This window comes from Aquarana catesbeiana, linkage group LG01, assembly GCF_042186555.1.
Source record: "Aquarana catesbeiana isolate 2022-GZ linkage group LG01, ASM4218655v1, whole genome shotgun sequence".
NCBI classification, from domain to species: domain Eukaryota; kingdom Metazoa; phylum Chordata; class Amphibia; order Anura; family Ranidae; genus Aquarana; species Aquarana catesbeiana.
The window spans coordinates 657830266-657855124 of record NC_133324.1 but is presented as its reverse complement, the minus strand read 5'-3'; the positions used below and the strand labels follow the sequence as shown (position 1 = coordinate 657855124).

The 24859-nt window shown below is 43.4% G+C and overlaps 1 protein-coding gene across 3 annotated transcripts in view; it reads left to right on the top strand.

The window, feature by feature from the left end:
• The first annotated feature begins 1771 nt into the window (after positions 1–1771).
• CENPE (centromere protein E) overlaps positions 1772–24859 on the top strand; it is a 183013-nt gene continuing 159925 nt past the window's right edge. For all 3 annotated transcript variants that reach the window (XM_073601785.1, XM_073601777.1, XM_073601770.1), the window contains exon 1: positions 1772–2017. In XM_073601785.1, coding sequence (XP_073457886.1) covers positions 1956–2017 — 62 coding nt within the window. In that variant the 5' untranslated portion in view covers positions 1772–1955. The remainder of the gene's footprint in view (positions 2018–24859) is intronic.

Sequence of the window (24859 nt, the reverse complement as noted above, 5' to 3'; positions counted from 1 at the left end):
TCTTGCGGCGAATCCGCTGCAGAGACTACTTTTATCTAAAACCGGACCGCTCACTGAAGAAGAGGATACCAGGGTTATGGTAGCTAGCTGCTGCCATAACAACGATATCCCTCTTCAAAGCACCGATGTATAACGGCGGTGGGTGTTCTAGAAGTGGTTAAAAATTAATTAAATAGTGTTTTTGGTTTATGATGCTCAGAGACAGTGTAGCTCCGCTTTAACCAATCAATTTTTGCGTATCAATTCTTCATGGTCCGCGTAACTTGGTGCATTGTAGGGGTGTGTCCTTTGCCTACATACCTTTTACTAAGGTGTGCCTCATTCTCATCTTAGGAAGTTGGGAAGTATGTTATCATCTGCCCTGCCCAGTTCATTTTTTTAGACTACAGAACACCTCCCTCATGTTATAGAGAGGATGAGAGGAGGGGGGACGCTCTGTAGTCCTTCTCCATACCTCCCAACATTTTGAGATGGGAATGAGGGACACCAAACGTATGTAGGCATAGGACACACCCCCTGTCACACCCCCTTAAAGGAGACTTAACCAAAAAAAAATGTGCCAAAACAACAATTAAGGTAAATATACAATAACTATGTGATAATTAACAAACCTTGCTGAAGTCAAATAGATTTAATCTGTACTATTTATTTGACTTCAGCCAGGTTTGTTAATTAACACATAGTTATTGTATATTTACCTTAGTTGTTGTTTTGGCACTCTTTGCGTATTATACACAGCGCAACGCCATCATGTATACATTCACATTTTTTTCTGCATAGGATCAGTCAATTAGGTGCTTGCTGCAGTGTATCCCAGCCCCTTATCTTTATTTTGACAGTGCGGAAGTTACTTACTTTTACAAAAAAAAAAAAGGCTCATTAAATCCACAAGGACTTTTTTTTACCACTACTATTCCTTTATATTGGCTTTTAAAATTTACAAATGCAGCAATTTAGAATGTGGATGGAAGGTTTACATACCTCCCAACATTTTGAGATGGGAATGAGGGACACCTACTAGCAAACGTATGTAGACATAGGACACGCCCCTGCCACGCCCCTTAAAGGGGACATAACCCCCCCCCCCCCAAAAAAAAGGTTAATTAAATCCACAAGTGCTTTTTTACCACTAATATTCCTTTAAATTGGCTTTTAAAGTTGACAAATGCAGCAATTTAGAAATAGGATGAAAGGTTTAGCACTTGGAAACACTCTTTGAAAGATAAAAAGTGGATTTTATATACAACTATATAGATCAGACAAAAATGAGGGACAAATGAGGAGGAATAAGGGACATTGCTCCAAATCAGGGACATTGCTCCAAATCAGGGACAGATCAGGTAAAAAAAAAAAAAAAACCTGAAAAAAACAAACAAATGCAGACATCACGAACTGGTGTAAGTTGCAATATTTTACACTTTTTATGTCTGGTTTTAGGTACATTATAAAGAACATTTTTTCCTCCAAGAAGAGGACATGCATTGAAATCTTGACGAACTAAAAACAATAACTTGCAATTCACTCTACAATACGAAAGGTGTCGCTGCAGCCGTTTCATACATATAACGCACGATGAGCGCTCACACCCTTTCGACCCTCACAGCGTTCCTTACATTCCAAATAAGGAGATACCATTTTAAACCACATAGCAAAATATATATTTTGTCTCTCCTTGTAGAAAAAAAAACGCCCCGCAAGAACCGTTCCATTGTCTTAGAGACGTAAATAATCGTGGTTTTTTTTCCAGCAAGGGAGTATCTACCGGTCACTTTACTTCCCCGACACGGACGCCTTTCTTTAACGGGCAGATGGTTTCTTCCGGCAGGCAGGGTAAGCGCGATGACGTCATGCGCAAGGGGGCCATTCAGACGCCAGGACGAGGGAAATTCAAATCGAGTCACTTGTCAGCCGCTAGCAGCTGACACTGAGGAGGAAGAAGAAGAGGGGAAGGGGAGATGGCGGCGGCGGAGGAAGACGCGGTGAAAGTGTGTGTGAGGGTTCGCCCCATTATACACAGGTAATAAGTAGTAGAAGATGGTTGTGTTCTTTTCACAGTCCATGACAGAAAGGCACCTCAGAGCTGCTAGAAGAGTGATGAGTGTACAGGACAGAGCCAGTCACCTCTCTTACACAAGGCTTCTATTAGTACTAGGGATGTATTGATGTCAATACTTTTTTTTTTTAAATTCTGTTTATTCAACATTTGAGTAAGACATACAGTACAACACATACAAAACTCGTATTCCAATCCCCGTTTGATGCCAATACTTAGTATTTTCATAACTACTTGTAAAGAAAAAACAAAAAACGCTACTGATACTTTACGGTGCGATTTGCATCCATACAAAATGAGCGCAAAGGATTGCACGTGATGTGATTCCTGTCCAGATCGCAGGCGGTTTCCCACATCGCTCCTGTGTGATCCCAGGCTTGTCATAGTGACTTTAAACCCGAGTTCAATCCAGAGCAGTGCGGGAAACCTCCCTGCATGATGGCTTCCTCCAGCTCCCGATTCGATTGTGGACATCAGCGGCTTGGGCTCCACCTGCTTCTCCCATGGCTTTGTTACCTGCATCTCCAGCAGCTCTCTCCACCCAGCCCGACAGCACAAACTACAGAGATTCTAATTGGTCAGCACTGTCACATAGATGGCGCTGATTAATCAGAAGGCATCTAGCCCATACTGTCATCGCTACAAGGAGAAGAGAAAAAGCCGTGGGGATTTCCAATCCCTGGACCGGTGAAGCGGCCTTTTGCTGTCTGACAGCGGGGGGGGGAATCAAAGCCATCTGGGACAGCGGGACCAGGGAGTGTGGGGTTCAGTGGCTGGCTGGAGATGCGGAGAACAAAGCTATGGGAGGAGCCCAAACCTGTCACGCAGGGAGGTTTCCCACACCACTCCTGTGTGAACTCAGGCTCAAAATCACTATGACAAGTCTGGGTTCACACAGAAGCCGTTGGGGAAACTGTATGCGATTCAGACAGGAATCGCACCACATTCCTGTTCAAGCCCAATCGCAATATTCCCTACGCACATGTCCATGGAACTGGCTGTAATAATGCTGGGTGCTGTAATGACAACAGGCTAGAAACCACCAACAATCTGAATAGAGAAATGTCATCAGTACACCAAGGATTCCTCAGAAGGGTCCAAAGCTTTATTTACATGGTCACAAGGTACACATACGACAATGTTTCGGAGCCACGCAGGGCCCTTTCTTCAGGCAAGTGCCTCAGAAGGGTCCAAAGCTTTATTTACATGGTTACAAGGTACACATACGACAATGTGTATGTGTACACATACGACAATGATTCGGAGCCACGCAGGGCCCCTTTGTCAGGCAAGTGAGGTGGTCACTTGACAATGGAAACCTTGTTGTATGTGTACCTTGTAACCATGTAAATAAAGCTTTGGACCCTTCTGAGGCACTTGCCTGAAGAAAGGGCCCTGCGTGGCTCCGAAACATTGCCGTATGTGTACCTTGTGACCATGTAAATAAAGCTTTGGACCCTTCTGAGGAATTCTTTGTGTGCTGATGACATTTCTCCGTTCACATTCCTGCTCATATCGCATTCAACTCTTTGCTGTGCGATTTGTACCCATTCATTCTGTATGGATGGAAATTGCACCACAAAGTATCAGTACTTGGTATTGGCTGGTACGTAGGTGAAGGGGGAGGAGGACAGATAGCAGAGCTGCGGCTGATGGAGGCACGTAAACTGACCACGGTGTCAGGGCTCAGTAGCCCTGATATACCATGGTCAGTTTGCAGAGGGGAGGGCAGGATCAGCCAGGTTTTTTAGATGTTATGGGGGGGCCAAATGACACAACCCAAGCACTGTGCTGTATAACATGCTTTAGGGAACAGGATCAGTGTTTGTTAACCCAAAAAAAAAAAAAAGCAAACGCTTTAATGCTGATAAATGCTATGTACTGGAAAGAGCCCATCGCCTCTCATCCACAGTATTCATTAGTATTAACTAAAGTCTTGTGTAGGAGAGGTACTATCCTGTACACAGTATTCATTGGTGTTAATAAAGTCTTGTGTATGAGAGGTAAAGCGCTCTATCCATTCCACAACATTCATCAAGGTAAAGTGATATTTAAGGCAATTTATTAAAATAATAAACACATTATAATTATCTGTTTTGTGCAACAGTAGTGGTCCCTTACCTCTTTTATGGCTTCATAGCAAGTTGTGTGCTGAGGGGGCACCCGTGCAGGTGCGCTCCCAATCTGGGCTCAGCCACACACCCCACTGTATCCTCACAAGATTTAACTGGAAGGAGCCTATAGCTCCCACTGCTCCTCAGTGAATCAAGGAAGAGAGAGCAGCACTGCAGCAGATGGGGACAGGACTTAGGTCTATTATGGCCTCCTAAACCTCTTGTATCGAATTTAGGGGTCGACCGATTATTGGTGCGGCCTATATTTACCTGTTTTTTTTTTTTTTTTTTTTTTTTTTTTTTTTTTTGACGTATCGGTAACAAACTTACCAATATTGTTTCAAATGTTTGTACCAGGGTGATGCCTGCTAGCATCACCCTGGTACCATTCTGTAGAGTGGACGGTCGGCTTTCTTGTAATAACAACCAATGCGGCTAAGTAGCCGCTCTTCCATTATCACAAGTAGGGGGAGGGGACGTCCCCACCTCTTCCGCCGATCAGCCTGGGTCTTCTGTCCCACCGGGAGGCCCGAGCGACCAGCTGGCACGAGACCAAACCAAAGCAGATTGCTTTGTTTTGGTCTTGGATCCATTAACCCGGAAGCGATGTCATGACATCACTTTGGGGTTTCTCTCATCCTAAAGGCACCAATTTAAAAAAAAATAGAAAGAATTCAAAAACGCAGATCTTGGCATTTTGAATACTTTGAAGTGCAGTGGAGGGGTTTGAGGTCCAATAGACCCCAGATCCCTCCATAAAGAGTTACCTGTCACTGCCTATTACTGTCACAAGGTATGTTTACATTTGTTAAGTGATTAAAAAAAAAAAATGTAAAAGGACAGTGTAAAAATGTAAACTTTAAATCTACAGAATATCCGCACCCACGATCTGCCTGAAAGGGTCTAAAAGAATGAAAAACGCCTGTAATCTGCCAAAAAAGATGCTGTAAGAAATGAATGGGATTTGTCTTGTTGGGCATTTTTAGAGCTGAGGCTTAGAGCAGAAAAATGCCCAAAAACACTTAGGTGTGAACAGAGCCTTAAGCGCCTACCGCTTCTACATGCTTTTATGATGTGCTTCGGTGGTGCTTCAATGAAGCATTGGTGGTGCTTCCTTGATGTTTTTTTGAAGCTTTGTTGAAGCTTGACAGGTGCCCTGTGTGGATATCTCATACCTGCATTTTCTCCAAAGCAAAGATGAAGCTGAATTAAAGCCTCTCCAAAAGCCAAAGCGAGCTTTGTCATAGAATTCTATGGATGCTTTGAAGACGTTTTGAAGCACCACTAAAGGGATATGGGGTATAATTTTTGAAGTAAAGCAAGGTGTAAACAGGACTGTAAGCTAACCATTTTATTTAGTGACAGGGGCTTTGACTGGCATTTAGAGAGCTTTAACAAAGCGTGTCCAAAGCCTTGTTTTGAAGCAAGTGTAAGCTAGCCCTAAAAAAAGGTCGAGGGTTTACATGCACTTTAGCCACTTAAAGACCAAACCTTTTTTTGAGAGTTGTTGTTTACAAGTTAAAAATCTTTTTTTTTTTTTTTTGCTAGAAAATTAGTTGGAGTCCCCAAACATTATACATTTTTTTTCTAACACCCTAGAGAATAAAATGGCGGTCTTTGCAATACTTTCTGTCACACCTTATTTGCGCAGCGCTCTTACAATCGCACTTTTGTTTGGACAAAATACACTTTCCCCCTCACCTTCCACGACAGCTACTTGAGAGATGATTGGCTCCGCCCTCTACAGGAAACACAAATCAGATACAATTTAAAAGGCCCCTTCCTTTCCTCTGACCCTCAGTTGTTTTGTGTTTCCAGACCCTCCAGGAGCACCGACACGTTTTTTGTTAAGGTCTGGCAACTGTGGTTGGTGGCCCCCCCCTTCTCTGGTTTCATCCAGGACTACTTATGGCCAAGTCCTGGATGATAGTCTGTACCAGAAGGGTTCCCTATTTCTAATGGTTACTTGGCTATGTGAGTTGTGGCAACTCCCTTCCTTTTTTCCCCAGCTCTGCTGTGTGGAACTGTGTCCTCCTAAATGCTTCATTTTGGTGTACCAAGATGGCGTCAGGAGGACTTCCGGTGACGCGGCAAGATGGTGCTGGAACCGGAAGTCACATGACGCACTTCTGGACGCCGAGTTTTTTAAAGGAGCATGGCGTGGAGACACTGAGGACATGCTGCAGGGGTATAGTGTGCTAAATACGCCATTCTAAGTGCAGTTTTTCAGTACAGCAGTCTTCTCTATGGCCGTTCTCCGCTTGCTTCATGGAGCTTGAGGACAGGTCTGAGGATGGAGCATCCGCTTGTATTTAACCAGCGGCAGCATCCGGCTCCCATACTGCCCCCATGGTAAGCCCTTGTCTGTGGATAGTCTACAGCAAGGGACATTTTTTTTGTATGGAACCTTTTTATTTATGGTCCTTGTTTCTGCTTTTTTCTAGGCCAAACCGGTGAGGAAGAAATGTGGGAACTGTGGGGCCAGGCTTTCTGATAGTTATAAAAAGCTATTTTGTGAGGATTGTATTCAACCCAGAGCTAGTTCAGAGTCTTCCTCTTTTAAGGAGTTAATGACTTCTATGAAGGAGGTAGTGGACTCCTTTTGTTCACTTAATGACAGGGTTACTAGTCTAGGCTCTTCCTCATCTAGACCCATAGCCCAAGACCCTTCTAACTCTGCCAGATCCCTTCCCTTGTTAGTATCTGAGACTATTGGTTCACGCGATACCTCTGATCTGGAAGAAGGTGAGAATCCAGTTTCTTCATCTGATGAAAAGTCTGCATCAGAGGAGGATACAGGTAGCTCATCTAAGTATTTTTTTCCAGTCAAGGATATTGATGAACTACTAAAAGCAATATATACCTCAGAGCAGATTGAGATGCCACAACAAGCCCATTCTGTACAGGATAAAATGTATAGGGGCCTACAGGGACGGAAATCAAAAACTTTTCCGGTACACCAGTCTCTTAGGGACATGATTCTGTCTGAATGGAAAGAACCTGAAAAAAGGTTGTTCCAATCCAGGGGACACAAAAGAAGATTTCCTTTTCAGTCTGAATTTGAGGAGGTTTTCTTTAAGTATCCTAAATTAGATGCCCCTATGTCGCAGGTGTCCAAAAGATCAGATCTTTCTTTTGAAGGTTCTGGGGTCCATAAAGATCAAATGGATAGAAAGGCTGACTCATTGCTACATAAAGCCTGGGATGCTTCAGCTTTCTCCTTAAGCCCTGCAGTAGCATCCACCTGTGTGGCTAGAAATTTAGACGTATAGGTTCAGCGTCTGGATGATCTTCTTGCATCCGACACCCCCAAAGAAGAGATTAGGGAATCCCTCCCACTCATTGCCAAGTCAATCGCCTTCTTAGCTGATGCAGCAGCAGATTCAGTGAAATCCGCAGCCAGAGCTTCTGCTCTCATTAATTCAGCTAGGCAAGCTATCTGGCTTAAATCTTGGGAAGGTGACCTTACTTCCAAGAATAAGCTCTGTGGCATTCCCTTTGAAGGCAAACTCTTCGGTTCTTCCTTAGAAGAGGTCTTAGCTCATTCCTCTGAGAAAAGTAAACGATTGTTCTTTTCCCAAAGGAATAAGCCCCAGAATAAGAAGCCCTTTCGTGGCTTCCAAAACAAGGCTAATTTTGAAGCCAACAGACTAAAAAGAAATGGTCCTTTAACAAAGACAATCAAAAAGGGGGGGCTCCCTTTTAGAGCTGCACAATTAATCGTATATAAGATCGCGATTTCGATTCCCCCCCCCCCCCCCCCCCCGCGCGATCTGCAAGCTGGTTTAGCTTGATTTTCCAGATCTCCCAGTCGGAAGCACGGAACCAGCGTGGATCGCAAATGGCACCGATATCGGAACTGACGCCATCAACCGGAACTGACGTCAGTCAGCATAGAGCATAGTGCCAGCCTGGACTGCGCAAGCGCAATCAACACGCCGCTCGCTCCCAATGCTCGGGGCTGGTTATTTAATACAGCAAGGGGCGGATACTTTTCTCAAAGGGGCAGATGTATATATGGTTATAAAGACAGCAAGGGGCGGATGCTTCTCTCAAAGGGGCGGATGTATGGTTAACTATGCATCCGCCCCTTTTGAGAAAAGCATCCCCCCCTTGCTGTATTAAATGAATAACCAGCCCCGAGCATCGGGAGCGAGCGGCGTGTTGATTGCGCATGCGCCATCTACAGCTGATTTTTCTCTTTTAAAAAACATTTTAAAGAATCGTGAGAGAATCGTGATCTGTATTCTAAGCAAAAGAATCGCGATTCTCATTTTTACCAGAATCGTGCAGCTCTACTCCCTTTGCTCCTTTAGCCTCTTCCAAAAATACCCAGTGACGCCAGGTTTGGGGTAGGGGGAAGATTGTGCCATTTCGTCAAGGAATGGGCAGAAATTTCCACCAATTCCTTTATCCTTTACACTTTGGAAAAGGGTTACAGGCTGGAATTGAAAAGTCTTCCTCCCCAGAAGTATTTTCTTACCCACCTGCCGAGAGACCAAGAGATTCTGCAAGCCATGTTAGATTTGATTTATGTGTGGGAAACAGAGGGAGTCATTTCTCCTGTCCCAGAACTTCAGACGTTTCGGGGGATTTTATTCTCACGTCTTTCTGGTCAAGAAAGCTTCCGGCGGCTTTCATATGGTCATAAATTTAAGCGTCCTGAACAAATACATAGTTTACAGACGTTTCCAAATGGAGAACATTTATTCGGTAAGGAATCTGTGGTTGCCAAAGGTCTTCATGGTGACCCTGGACCTTCAGGACGCTTATCTTCATGTACCAATCTGCCAGAGCCACCGAAGGTTCCTCAGGTTTGCAGGGAAACGGATTCAAAGTGTATCGATCGTCCCATATCTAGACGATTTTTTGATTTTTGCTCAAGACAAGGAGTCTCTTGTTCAAGAGCTACAGTTGGTTTTGCGGACTTTTCAAAAATTAGGGTGGAAGGTCAACAAGCAGAAATCTTGCCTGGTACCCTCACAGAGCATACTTTTCCTGGGTTATCTAATACTCTGTTGCCCTAAAAATTTTTCTTCCCGAAGAGAAGATTTTGAAAATTCTTCTATCTATGCAGGCCTTCAAGCTGCTCCCTCAGACCTCCCTTCGGCGGATCATGCAGTTGCTGGGTCTGATGACTGCGGCCATTCCAGGGGTGCATTGGGCCCAATTGCACTCCAGACCCCTTCAGGCTTTTCTTTTACTCCATTGGGATCGCAGGAACGATTCTCTGGATCAGCTGGTAAAATTACCAGAAGGGAATTTTCTTGCTCTCGCCTGGTGGGAGCAGCGAGAACATCTGCAGAGAGGGAAGGATTGGACACAACATTCCCCGGTCAAAATTACCACAGACGCCAGTCTGTGGGGTTGGGGTGCTCACTCACAGGACTGGCAAGCACAGGGAGCCTGGTTGCCAGAGGAAGCAGGTCGCTCCTCAAATTTCAGAGAACTTCTGGCTGTGAGGAAAGCACTTATATCTCTGGAAGAGAGGGTCTATTCAAAAGACCTATTGATATTTTCAGACAATGCCACAACAGTGGCCTACCTGAACAAGCAAGGGGGCACTCTCTCAGAATCGCTTCTGTCTTTAACACAGCAGATTCTGTCCTGGGCGGAGATCTATGTCACTTCAGTAAGGGCAGTCCACATCAAGGGGTCAGAAAATGTGCTGGCGGACTATTTGAGCAGGGTGAGCATCAGTTCCAGTGGTTGGGAAATGCATCAAGGCACGTTCCAGGAGGTGGTGCTAAGATGGGGTTTCCCCACAGTGGATCTTTTTGCCTCCAGTCTCAACAGGAAACTGCCAGCGTTCTTCTCTCTGGAGAGAGAAACAGAGTCCTTGGGGACAGATGCTCTGTCCTTCCCGTGGGACTTCACTCTGGTCTATGCCTTCCCTCCATTTCCCCTCTTGCCCCTAGTGGTTCAGAAAATTATTCAGGACAGGGCAGAAGTTGTTCTGATTGCCCCCTGGGGGCCCAGGAGGGGTTGGTTCTCCTCTCTGAAGGCCCTATCTGTGTATCCTCCTTGGTCCCTACCAGTTCGGAAGGATCTGCTCCATCAGGGACCGGTGTTACATCCAAACCCTCAGACCTTCCATTTGACGGCCTGGAGGCTGAGCGGCGCATCCTACAGTTAAAGGGGTGTTCAGAGAGGGTTATTTCAACTATCCTGGACAGCTGTAAGTTGGTCACAAGAAGAATCTATGGGAAAGTTTGGAAAACTTTTATTTCCTGGCAAAGGAAAACTGGTTTAGATTCTTTTTCCACTCCCTGTATATTGGATTTTTTGCAGGGGGAGTGGAAAAGAGGCTCTATGTCAATACCCTTAGGGTTCAGATTGCTGCCCTATCTTTATTTACAGAGAGAAGACTAGCGGCAGATCCCTTAGTCAGGAGGTTCCTTTTAGCCAGATCTAGACATACTCCCAGGGTCATCAAACATATTCCTCCCTGGGATCTGTCGTTAGTTTTAAATGCTCTAACAAGGGCTCCTTTTGAGCCTTTGCATGAGGCTTCCCTGAAAATTATTTCTTTGAAGTTGTCCTTTTTGGCTATTACGTCAGGGTGAAGGGTTTCTGATCTAGAGTCTCTTTCCTGTAAAGAACTCTTCCTGAGGATTCTTGAGGACAGGGTAGTGATTAGACCTGATCCTCTCTATTTACCCAAAGTTTCTTCCAACTTTCTTAGGTCCTTCCTAGTTTCTGCACCTCTCCCAAAAATACAGAAGAGGAAAGGTTTGGTCTTTTAGAAGAGGTGTCTTCTGCTTTATCTAGAAAAGACTGTGGGTTTAGGAGTTCCTCCCAACTGTTGGTTTTGTTCAGTGGCCCCAAGAAAGGGTCCAAAGCATCTAAAGGTTCTATTGCTAGGTGGATTAGGGGAGCTATCTGTGAGACATATAAAGCATCAGATCGCACCCCTCCTTCTAGAATTAGGGCCCATTCAACGAGATCCATGGCCACATCATGGGCAGAAAGAGCTGGGGCTTCATGGTAAGAAATCTCTAAAGCTGCCGTCTGGTCCTCCTCTGATGCATTTGTCAAGCATTATAGAGTTCAGATGCTTTCCAGCCAGGACCTTTCCTTTGGTAGGAAAGTGCTTCAGGCTGTCGTCCCTCCCTAAGGTATAAAATCTTGCTTATCCTCTCAAGTAACTGTCCTGGAAGGTGAGGGGGGTGGAACCCCCGTTAGACTTATCGGTAACAGTATTTCCAGGAACCTTCCAGGACAGCGTCTATATTCCCACCCTATTCTATTTTTTCACTGGTCGACCATGCTTACCTGGTGGTGGTGTTTTTATGCCCCGTACACACAGTTGGATTTTCCAACGGAAAATGTGTGATAGGACCTTGTTGTCGAAATTCCGACCGTGTGTAGGCTCCATCACACATTTTCCATCGGATTTTCCGACACACAAAGTTTGAGAGCAGGCTATAAAATTTTCCGACAACAAAATCCGTTGTCGGAATTTCCGATCGTGTGTACACAAATCTGACGCACAAAGTGCCACGCGTGCTCAGAATAAATAAAGAGATGAAAGCTATTGGCTACTGCCCCGTTTATAGTCCCGACGGTCGTGTTTTACGTCACCGCGTTCAGAATGATCGGATTTTCCAACAACTTTGTGTGACTGTATGCAAGACAAGTTTGAGCCAACATCCGTCAGAAAAAATACTAGGATTTTGTTGTCGGAATGTCCGACCGTGTGTATGGGGCATTATGGTTTCTGTTTTTTCCTCTGCCAAGTGCACCTTTGGGTGGAGGTTACTTGATCTTCTAAACAACTGAGGGTGAGAGGAAAGGGAGGGGCCTTTTAAATTGTATCTGATTTGTGTTTCCTGTAGAGGGCGGGGCCAATCATCTCTCAAGTAGCTGTCCTTGAAGGTTCCTGGAAATACTGTTACCGGTATTGAATTAAAAATAAGAACTGTAATGTTAGCCCAATTTTTTTTTTTTATCTTGTGAAAGCTAATGTTACACCAAGTAAATTGATACCCAACATGTCACGCTTCAAAATTGCGCCCACTCGTTGAATGGCGACAAAATTTTACCCTTAAAAATCTCCATAGGCGACATTTAAAAAATTCTACAGGTTGCATGTTTTGAGTTACAGAGGAGGGCTAGAATTGTTGCTCTCGCTCTACCGACCATGGAAATGCCTCACGTGTGTGGTTTAAACACCGTTTTCATATGCGGGCGCTATTTATGTATGCGTTCGCTTCTGCACGCGAGCTCAGCGGGTTGGGGCGCGTTTAAAAAAAAACATTTTTTTTTTTTCTTATTTATTTTACCTTTTTTATTTTTACACTGTTCTTTAAAAAAAAAATGTAATTTTTTTTCCTATTACAAGAAATGTAAACATCCCTTGTAATAGAAAAAAAGCATGGCAGGACCTCTTAAATATGAGATCTGGGGTCAAAAAGACCTCAGATCTCATATTTACACTACAATGCAATACATTTTTTTTTTTTTATATAAAAAAATGGCCCTTTAAGAGCTATGGGCGGAAGTGAAGTTTTGACGTCGCTTCTGCCCTGCAATGGTATGGAAATGGGTGGGGGGGCCATCTTCCCCTCTCTCGTCTCCATACCTAACACTGAGAAGGATCCGATTGCCTCCGCCACTACCAACTGCTCTGGTAAGCGGCGGAGGGCACCAGAGAGCGGCGGAAGGGGGGCCCCTCTCCCGCTGGCGATAAAAGTAATCTTGTGGCGTATGCGCCACAGAGACCACTATTATCGGAAACTGGACCACCCGCCGAAGAAGAGGATACTGGGGTTTTGGGAGCTAGCTGCTGCCATAACGATATTCCTCTTCAAAGTTAGGACGTATATCGGCGTGCGGTGGTCTGGAAGTGGTTAAAGAAGAACTTTGCTGGAAAAAAAATTAAAAAAAGTCAGCAGCTACAAATCCTGTAGCTTCTGACTTTTAATAAAAGGACACTTGCCTGTCCAGGGATCCAGCGCTGTCCTCACCCGGGCTAGTTCTTCGCTAGTCTTTAGGTTCCCAGCACCAGCATCTTAACTGGGAAGTTGGCTATGCGGTTTTCGGCTTCACAGCCGGCTGCCCACTGTGCATACATGAGCCGTAATGCACTTTGTCAATGATCCCGCAGTCTTCTAGGACCTGGAGCGGGTACCATGCCACATTTTGAAAGGAGTACTTTTAATGGTTCTTGAGGGTAGTCTTTTCTGTAGGTAGGTTGCTGTCATGACTCCTTCTCCCCAGTACTTAGGAGGTTGGCATCCGACAACATGCATCTGGCCATTTCTATAAGAGTGCAATTTTATTTATTTGTTTTTCCCTTTCTGCTACACCCTTTTCTTCAGAATGGTGTGGTTGTTTGGTGTACTGTTACTTGTCTCTTCAGGTATAATGCCACTTCTTTGCTTATGTATTCTCCACCATTGTCTGTGCGTATCCCTGGTTTCCATTGGAATTTGTTGCTAGACATGGCAACAAACTCTTGAAGTTTTTCTGATGTTTCATTCTTGTGTTTCATCAGGTAAGTAGTTGTGTACCTGGAATAGTCATAAATGAAAGTCAGTAGATATCTGTTCCCGCCTGACGGAGTTTTCATTGGACCGCATACATCAGTGTATAAGCTGCAGGGAGTGGGTAGTTTTTCTGTGAGATGCCTGTGGAAGGGGAGCACGTGTGGCTTTTGCTTTTAGCACTTACATTTCATGAGCACTTTGCAAGGCCCGGAGGGGTGAATTTGATTTAAATTATAATTTAAATCACTAGTAAAAAGGCTTAAATCAATTGGATTTAACCACTTCAGCCTCGGAAGGTTTTACCCCCTTAATGACCAGAGCATTTTTTGAGATTTGCCACTGCGTTGCTTAACTGACAAATGCGCAGTTGTGCGACGTACCCAAACAAAATTGACTTTTTTTTTTTCTCATCCCCGCAAATAGAGCTTTTTTTTGGTGGTATTTGATCACCTCTGCCCTATAAACAAAAAAAGACCAACAATTTTGAAAACAAAAGCAATATTTAATTTTTTTACTTTTTGCTGTAATAAATACCCCCCAAAAATATATGGGCTACCACTGACATGACAGAGATCACTGTTCCCGATGACAGGGAAAAGAAGATCCCTGTTATGTCACTAGGCAGAACAGGGAAATGCCGTGACTCGCCGACAGTCCTATTCACTTTAATGGGACAGCTGGTGATACGGCAGTGACGCAACAAGGTGAGGGATGTGGCGACAGCAGGTGAGTGGATGCCTGCTAACAGGTGCTGCCATGATGGAAATGAAATGACAGGTGCTGTTTAAATGTAAGGACTTATTCTTGCTGGTAGTTTCCGATTTAGAATAATAGGCTCTCAGGTTAGTAAAACAGCAATATCGGAACCTATTCAGTCATGAACTTTGTTTTATCTCATAGTTACTGTGAAATTGTGTGAATGCATCAATGCAGTAAATGTTATCTCAGCTCATCTCATTAAATAAGTTTACCAAAAATGTAAATATTGCAGAATATGCAACCTCATGCTACATAACTAAGCTTCATTTCATGCTGAATAAACTAAATTCTGAATATATCCTAAATAGAAAACTAACTTTAAATTTTTACCCTAATAGCATTTTATTAAAATAAATTTGATAAAAATCAAAAAAATTGATTTTTAAATAAAAATCGGATTTAAATTAACCACTTGCCGCCCGCCATATAGCAGAATGATGGCGGCAAAGTGGTTTCAATAACCTGACTGGGCGTCATATGACATCCGCAGGATATTGTGTCAGTCTGACACACCCGCAACTCCGATCTAGGTAAAGAGTCTCTGACGGAGACTCTTTACCACATGATCAGCCGTGTCCAATCATGGCTGATCACGATGTAAATAGGAAGAGCCGGTGATCGGCTTTTCCTCACTCGCGTCTGACAGCTGCCCAGGACCACCAGCCACACTGGACCACCAGGTATGCCCCCTAGACCCCCAGGGAAATACTAATTAGTGCAAAGGTAGCTGCCAATCAATGCCCAGGCAGCTGCCAATCAGTGCCCACTCCAATGCCTATCACTGCTAGTGCCACCAGGGATGCCTATCAGTGCCCAGCAGTGCCGCCCATCAGTACCACCCATAAGAACCCATCTTTGCAGCCTTTCAGTGTCGTTATGAGTGCCCACCAGTGCCACCCATGAGTGCCCATCAGTGCCGCCTATCAATGCCCATCAGTGCCACCCATCAGTGTCGCCTATCAGTGCCCATCGTCAGTGCCCGCTCATTAGTGCCACCTCATTGCTGCCGCCTTATCAGTGCCCATCAGTGAAAGAGAAAACTTATTTACAAAATTTTTAAACAGAAACAAAAGCAAAACTTTAATTTTTTTTCAAAATTTTCGGTCTTTTTTTATTTGTTTCGCAAATTATAAAAACAGCAGAGGTGATCAAATACCACCAAAAGAAAGCTCTGTGGGAACAAAATTATAAAAGTTTAGTTTGGGTACAGTGATGGATGACCGCGCAATTGTCATTCAAACTGTGACAGCACTGAAAGCTGAAAATTGGTTTGGGCAGGAAGGTGTCTAAGTGCCCGGTATTGAAGTGGTTAAATACTTTCCTTTTTTTTTTTTTTCATCCACCCTGCTTGCTGGTCTGTGGGTGGTGATGAGCCAGTGATCATCTAGTTTTCCTTTTGCGGGGAATTGCTTATCATTGTGAATTGTGCATTAATTACCCTGGAACTTAACTGTGAGACAGTTGTTTGCAAGACTTTTCACTGATAGAAGGCTGCCTTCTAGTTCTGGAACATACAGCACTTTCTTTACAAGGGTACTGTGTTTGCCTTCTGGCCTTTACCTTTGGCACGGATGCTTTTCCCGTTTGCTAGGAAAACTTTGTCTTTTGCACAGTAATCAATTTTTGTGAAGAAGGTCTCATCGCTAGTCATGACTCATGTGGCTTGTTGCTCCTGAGTCTATGTACCAGTCGCATGGCTTGCCGCTTTGTGTCACTTTAACCACTTCCCGCCCGCCATATAGCAATATGATGCGCGCAAAGTGGTTGTTATCCTGACCGGACATCATAAGACATGATGCCCTCGGGGGGCACGGTGATCGTTGATGTGGTGTGTCAGCCTGACACACCGCATCTCTGATCTGAGTTAAGAGCCTCTGATGGAGGCTCTTTACACTGTGATCAGCTGTGATTGGACACAGCTGATCACGTGGTAAACAGGAAAAGCCGTGTATTTGGCTTTTCCTCTATCGCGTCTGACAGACACGAGTAGAGGAGAACCAATCGGCTCCTCTTCTAACAGGGGTCTGTGCTGATTATCAGCGCAGCCCCCCTGAGGATGCCCACCCAGGGCCACCATGGATGCCACCCTGGACCACCAGGTGTGACAGAGGTGCCAATCGGTGCCCAGCAGTAAAGCCTGCCAGTGCCTCCTCATCAGTGCTACCCATCAGTGCCGCATATTGGTGCCTCATCAGTGCCACCTTATGAGCGCCCATCATTGTAGCCTCATCAGCGCAGGAGAAAAATTACTTATAACATTTTATAACAAAAACAAAAACTTTTTTTTGCTAAACAAAACCCCAGTGGTGATCAAATACCACCAAAAGAAAGCAAGAAAATGATAAAAATTTTGTTTGGGTACAGCGTTGCATGACCGCACAATTGTCTTTCAAAGTGCGACAGCGCTGAAAGTTGATCTGGGCAGGAAGGCGAACGTGCCCAGTATTGAAGTGGTTAAAGGTGCCACTCCATGATGTGTCTGCAGTTTGCTTTGTAATTGCTTTGACTCTTTTGTGAATAGCTTTCGTTACTCAGCTTTCCAGATAGAACAGTCCGGTCTTCTTACAGTGAAAACAGGCTCTGCTTTTTTTCTTGTGCTTTATGCCTTTGTACATCTTAAGAGCTTTGTCATCACTGTGCGTATTTTCTTTCCTTTCTGTCGTATTCATCAATTATTTCCATTTGACAAATTCCACTGTCAGCTCCTGCTCAGGTCTGGTTTCTAAAGCGTTTATGAGAGCAGTATGTCTCTGGAAGGCTGCAGAGGAGGAGCAAGGCAACAATATGGTTATCTTTGGTGTCCTCTCTAGGGATGAGCCTGATGTTTGAGTCAAACGTAAGTTCGACTTGAACATCGGGTGTTCGCCAAATAGCGAACAATTTGGGGTGTTAGCGGCAATTTCGAAAGCCACCGAACACCCTTTAAAAGTCTATGGGAGAAATCAAAAGTGCTAATTTTAAAGGCTTATATGCAAGTTATTGTCTTAAAGTTTTTCGGGAGCAGTGATTTTAATAATGTTTAAAGTGAAACATTAAAAGTGTAATATTCCTTTAAATTTCGTACCTGGGGGGTGTCTATAGTATGCCTTTTAAAGTGGCGCATGTTTCCCACGTTTAGAACAGTCCGAGAGAAAAATGACATTGGGTAGCCCCCCAAAGCATCTTGTCCCCATTTTGATGGGTAGTAGGGCCTCATCCCCACAACCCTTGGTGGTTGTGGGGGTTTGCGGGTGGGGGGCTTATCTGAATCTGGACACCCAGATCCCAAACCCCCCCCCCCCCCCCTGTGCAATGGTAAGGGGGTACAAATGCACCCCTACCATTTCACAAAAAATTTGTGAAAATGGTAAAAAAAAGACAATACACGCCTTGGGACAAGTCCTTTTATTAAAAAAATAAAAACTGTCCCACGAAGGGCCGGTATGGAATTTAGGGGGACCCCCAAGCTTTTTTCTTTTTTTTTTTTTAAATTTTGGTTCGGGGTTCCCCTGTGGGGGAATCCCGTGCCGTTTTTATCAATGAACTTTTATGTGTATTGCCGGGACCGACAATTCATTACAGCTGTGAATACTTTTTAAATTACTTTTTTTCCTTTAGAAATATCATTTTGCTCTTGGACTGTTCTAAACACAGGAAACATGCGCCACTTTACAGGCATACTATAGACATCCCCCAGGTACGAAATTTAAAGGAATATTACACTTTTATTATTTCACTTTAAGCATTATTAAAATCACTACTCCCCAAAAAACGGACGTTTTTAAAACCTTTTTTTGCATGGATACATGTCCCCAGGAGCAGAACCCAGGTCCCCAAACACTTTTTAAGACAATAACTTGCATATAAGCCTTTTAAAATTAGCACTTTAATTTTTAATGTTCATGTCTCATAGACTTTAACGGTGTTCACGTGTTCGAACAAATTTTTTGCCTGTTCGCATGTTCTGCTGCGAACCGAACTGGGGGTGTTAGGCTCATCCCTAGTCCTCTCCGATAGGGCATAGCTTTCATGTTGTCACACATTTGCTGGCCGCCTTCTAGTCTCATCTTATATAGCTTCCTTAGCAGAAATAACTTTCTGTTTAGACTTGAATGCTCATGCAGCTTTTGTAATGGAGTCCACGTACCTTAGGTTATTTTTCTCTGTTACTATGTGGATAAGCTGGTCATCTTCCACTAGCAAGCTTATAATTGCTTTTGCCTGTCTGTCCATCCTATCCCAGTCCTCCGTCTCTCCATCTTGGTCTGTCTGTATTCAGCATGTGCCACAAGTCATCCTTGGTGAGAAACACTTCCAGTTTAAACTTCCACAGCTGGCAATTGGCATTGTTCAGCTTTGCAATTGCAAACTTCACATCTGAACCACTTGCCATGTTTCAGTAGTTTGTATACAGTATTCACTGACTTGCTGTACTCAGAGGGTATTCTTTCCAGTGCCTCTGGGTGCCTGGGACCCATAACCTCTTGTGCAGAATATTGCAATAAGCACTGTAAGCTTCTTGGATGCAGTAATACGACTTTACTTTCATGGAGAAATATATTACGTCTTACAGCATGGAGAAACATGAACAGGAAGCAGGAATATACAAGTACATGCACTGAGATATAACAGGATGTATTGTTTTGTCTGTCATAGAAAACGTGAACTATACACTATAATACTACAGCGACACCTGCTGCATAGATGGGTATAATGCATACAGTGTTGTCAGTTTATTAACAACTTTACATTACATGCTGTTCTTTTTCAAAACAAAAATCTTACCTCTGTGCTTGCCAGCAAGGGGTTCTCCAAGGGGAATCAAATACTTATTTTATTCACTGAAGTGCAACCTAATTTATAACGTTTGTTTGTATTTGTATCGTTTTTTTTTCTGGATTTTTGGTTGATATTCTGTCTCTATCATTTTACAATACACCTATGATAAAAATTATAGACCCTTAATTTCTTTGTAAGTGGGCAAACTTTTAAAAACTTGCCTGGTATCAAATCATTTTTCCCCGCTGTAAGAAGTACCAAATACAGCGTTCCTGAACATTGCGCAAATAACATTGTTTGTATAGCCATACGGCTGAGAAAAAGAGACAGACATGCAATACATTAGCGTAGCTTTTGGCTTGGTGTAATAGTAGCCATTTAGCGAGAATCCAAACTACCAGAAGAACCATGCCTAAGCATAACAAAGGAATAGTGAGACCCTATGGCCCGGCAGGACATTGGAAGGTTCTCTGATATGTAAGCTCGCTGGGGCAGAGACCCGGGGTATCAAGCCACTGGCCCCATAGCTTTTCAAATTTTGCCAGGAAAATCCTGCCGCTGGTAAATCTGTTCCAGAAGAAAAGCATTACCAACATTAAAGTGGTTCTAAAGCCTAAATTTTATTTATTTTTTTTTTTTGCTTAACCTCCTTGGCGGTATTCCCGAGTGTGGCTCGGGGTTAAATTTTAGTACCATTAGTGGTAACCCCGAGCCTCACTTAGGATCCAAGAAGAGGTTACTTACCTTGTCTGCAGGATCCCGCGATGTACTCCCGCTGTGTCCAGCGGCTGGATCCTCCGCCCGATTCTCTGTGTTCCGGGTTCCGTTCCCTGCGAGCATTGCGATGTGTGGGGGTGGAATCCGGCGGCAATTTCAAAAAGTGTGAAACACAATACATTGTAATCTTATTGGATTACATTACTGTATCAAATCATTTGTCCCCAGTGCTTTGTCCAGTGCCCTGCCTGCAGTTTTACTGTTCTTTCTGCCATTCTTTGTGCCTGGAAACTTGAGAACATCCATGGCCTCTACATCAAAATGTATAATGCGCTAATATTAACCTCACAATATAACACGGTGTGATCTCTTAATGATTTATCGGTGAATCCTGTGCAAAGTAATCAAATGGAGCCTATTATAAATAACATAACATCCTTCACCATAACAAAATCCTATAACTAAATATCAATAATAAATTATTGAACACTATTAAAAAGAGAGAAAAATAAAGATAAGATATATTAATGTGAAGAACCACAGTGCACAGGTATCTCAATAGGACAGCATACTGCTGTGAAAAAATATAACGTCTTTGGTGATTTGATGAATATAGACAGGTTTCAATGAGTAATCCCCAGTGATAGCTGGCTTGCTCATATATTCAGCTGCTCATTAGCATGGGCCTGCTTCTGGCTTTCAAAGAACTTCCGCTGTATGAAACAACAAAGAAAGAGACCATTGCGCAGGCAGTGTGATATGTAATCCCTATATAATAAGGGTAAAAAATTCACTCGCACTTTTCAGCAGAATAAATCACATATGGTAAGCTCAGTTGCTAACAGCTGGTATCTCCTCACACGCCAACAGTATACACACAGCACTGCTCGTCACTGGCTCCTCCCCACTGGTTTCATCACTAGACATGTGACTTTTTCAAGTGTTATATTGGGAGGTTAATATTAGCGCATTATACATTTTGAATATCTATACAACACTTTTTGTGTGATATCAGTTCACACACAATAATTGCAGCTATATTATTTGGTCATCTTCTAGTATTTGTCACTTATTTATTTACTAGTTCATATCAGCGCTTTAGTACACTTTTTACTTTAGTGATAGCGAGTTATAATTACTTGCAGAATTGAGCGAGAGTGATTTGTGGGGAAATTAGTCATCGGACACAGAAAGTGATGACAGCAACGATTCTTTGACTGAGCTCAGTGATGTGTGAACTTCGTGCTCTTTTGACTGTGGTACGGATCACGCAGCGCCCCCCAAGATTTCCATTTACTGGAGCACCTGTTATGAAAGTAGACCTTGAAGATGACCACCCCTTGGCATACCTACAACCTATTTCTGACCAATGAGGTTATTGAAAAATAGTTATGGAGATAAACCAGTACCAAGAGCAACAAGCTACTACGCACCGGAAGATTTCAAGAAGTAGAAAGTGGGAACCAGTGACCAAAGATGACATTTGGAAATTTCTGGGCCTAACCCCTGCAGAAGTGGTATTGGACAACTAACAAATTACATGGCACTCCATTCTTTGGCATGGTCATGTCAGAGTGCAGATTTTTCCTGATCATGAAGTACTCACACTTCGAAAACAACAAATAATTTGATGAAACTACTCATTCTGCACCAAAACTCAAAATTTGGGAAGCATCTCAAATGGTTCTAAAAAATTTCCAACGAAGCTATGTGCCAGAAAGAGACATCCGCATAGATGAAAGTCTAATGGCCTACAAGGGATGGCTCAGCTGGATACAATACGTGGCATCAAAGAGAGCACGATTTGGCGTAAAATTCTTCATGCTCTGCAAATTGTCAACTGGCTACATTTGGAATTCAGTCCTATACACTGGGAAAGGAACACAATTCACCCCAAAATACAGCAACTATGGAATGACAACATCTTCCGTTCTTTCACTGCCATTGCCAAATCAGGGCTATTGCATAACTACTGACAACTTTTACACATCCCCTGAACTTTGAGTTTCTTCTGCAGAACAAAACGGATGCCTATGGAACAGTTAGGGCTAACCGATGCGTTATGCCGCCAATGTTTGGCAATAAGAAGCTGAAGACTGGAGAAATGGTTGCCTGGCAGAAAGGCAAAATGATGGCACTGCGATGGCGTGGCAAAGATTTGTGCCTAATGAGTACAGTCTGTAATACCTCCACTGTTATGGTACGCACCAAAGGTGGGAAAGAAATCATGAAGATGTAGTGATAGACTACAATAACACCATGGGAGGTATTTACAGAGCCGACCAAGCAATGACATTCTATCCAGCATGGAGGAAACAACAAAAAAAGTTCTACAAGAAGATCTTCAGGTGGCATCTTGAGCAATGCTTGTGGAATGCCTACATTCTGCTCAAAAAATGTGACAAGCCTGTGATTCACTCTGACTTTATTTGGAAAAACTGATTGCCAAACTGATCTTTGTGAACCACCAAACACCATCAATGGCTGTGAATAGAGCTGGACGTTGTGCTGCTGGCGTTGTCAACCCAGAACGCCTGACTGGTCGTCACTTCATGGTCTACATCCCACCAACTGAAAAAAAAGTCAGCACCTACAAGGATGTGCGTGGTTTGTTGCTCCAAGCCAGATGACAGTGGAAAGGAAACCAGGTTCCATTGCCCTGATTGTGACGTCAGACTGGTTCAAAATTTTTCATACCCGGGATGTTTACTAAACCAATATTTAGTGACCTAGTAATATTGCACCCTTGTTTGGACACATTTTCTGTGTTTTTTGATTACATTATTGAATAAAATGTATAATTTAATTATTTGTTAGAGTTATTATATTATTTATGATTTTGTTTCAACGTTTATCATACCTGGGATGTCTACTAGACTCTCTTGTTTGGACAGATTTAAGTGAGTTATTCCCAAGAATTGCAGGCCTACAATATAAAACGCCAAATTTCTATGCAAAACAATGTACCGCTTTGAGACTCAAAAATCTGACCTAATCATACCGCCAGGGAGGTTAAAAAATGTTTATGCATCAGCGTTCCCTTCTCACCGCCTTCTACTTACCTGAGCCCTCATTTGGATCCTGCGCTGTGCATGTCTGCATCGAATCTCTCCCTTCACTGCCGAATCTCGCTGGCTTTGCTGGGGCACAGGAGCCATTGGCTCCCAGTGCTGTCAAAGTCAGTGGCGATTGAGCGGAGGGCGGGGCTGGGTCCCACTGTGTGATGGGATGCAGCAGGAGGGCTTGAGGACAAGCATGCACCACTACCCCCATGAGAAGTGGCTTCCCATGGGGGCAATGGACAGAGAGAAGGGGCCACGGGCGCTGGTGGGAGACTCCAGAAGAGGAGGTTCACCGCCATGCATTTCCATTATATTAATAATCCAGTATAGACATGTATCATAATATAATATAATTTTTTTTTTTTTTTTTTTTTTTTACCCATGAGCTGTGTGTGGGAGGGTCAGGAGATTTCTTTAGTTGTAGGATCAGTTTACAGGCATAGAAAAGGGCACGACCCACTGCTAATATAGTGAATTCCTGTACTACCTCTCCCAAAAGGCAATATTTAGGTTCCACAAAATAGTGATCGCACACTGATTGGCCACAGGGGGAGCCAATCAACGGGCTTGGATCAGCGGGCCTGGCGGACGCTATGTCCACCGGCCACCCGCGATCGCTCCCCGCAGAGGAGACAGAATGGCGGTCTGGCGATGTAAACAACCAAGCAGACCGCCGTGCTTTCCAGGCATGGACATATATGTGTATATATATATATTTCAAAATTGTGCATTTTTTTTGTTTAGCGTAAAAAATAAAAACCGCAGAGGTGATCAAATACCACACACAATCTTCATCTGTTAAACGGACACACTTTTTGGCCTTGTAGTCACATTTGTACTTTGTTTACAGTTAGTCATTACATTTTTTTTCACAGATTTTGGTGTAAATGTGCACACACACTTATTGGTTAGGTGGTGTGAGCATCTGGGTTGGTCCATGGCTATCGTCTCCCCCGGCCCTTTCTCCGACTTTTTGGGGAGGTGGGTATTACCCTGCTTCAAACCCGGGTGAGACAGTTTGTTCCAGACCACCCTTTAATCCCATTGCTGGAATTGAGCATAACATGCGGGTTTCACTCTGTTATTTTTTAGTAAGTGGCTGTCTTTGATAATTTCCTTTCATTAGAAGGTTCTATTTATTAAGTTACCTTATTATTTTCTAGTAATTGTGTGCATCTTACCCCTGATGATTTTCAGGAAGCCAAGAAACGCATCAGGCCTTCAACTAAGGGTGCCTAGCTAAAGCTTGTTTTAATTATGAATTCCATCAATATTACTATTTATTTATTTATTTTAGTCTACATCTGTGTCATGTATTTTGATTTGTAAATGTATTGATTTTTGTAAGAATTGCATTAATTATGTCCATCGATTTTGTTTGCATTAAATTCATTATTATTATATATTAATCTTTTATGATTTATATCTGTATTATATTTTATATGCTCTAAAAATCGTGGACTACCCTCAGTGGTTAATGACATCAAATCCAATTAAAATGTACTTATTTATACATATTATTACTACCCACAATGACATGTCCCATTTTTATTTCCTATATTTTTCATGTTGTCTGCATGTTCCTCTAGAGCAGGGGTCTCCAAACTTTCTGAACAAAGGACCAGTTTCCTTTCCTTCAGACTTTGAGATGGCCGGACTGTGGGCCGTGCGAGTAAAAAATGCCTTGGCGTCAATGTGGGTAAACACTGCCCCATCATTGATATTAGTGGGAGGAAAATTGCCCCATTGTTTGTATTAGGGGCAGAAATAGGGCCCCATCATTGGCAGGAATAGGGCCCCCTCATTAGTGTCAGTGGTAGGAATAGTGACCCATTGTTGGTATCAGGGCAAGGAATTGTGCCTCATCATTGGTGTCAATGGGAAGAATAGGGCTCTGCAGTTGGT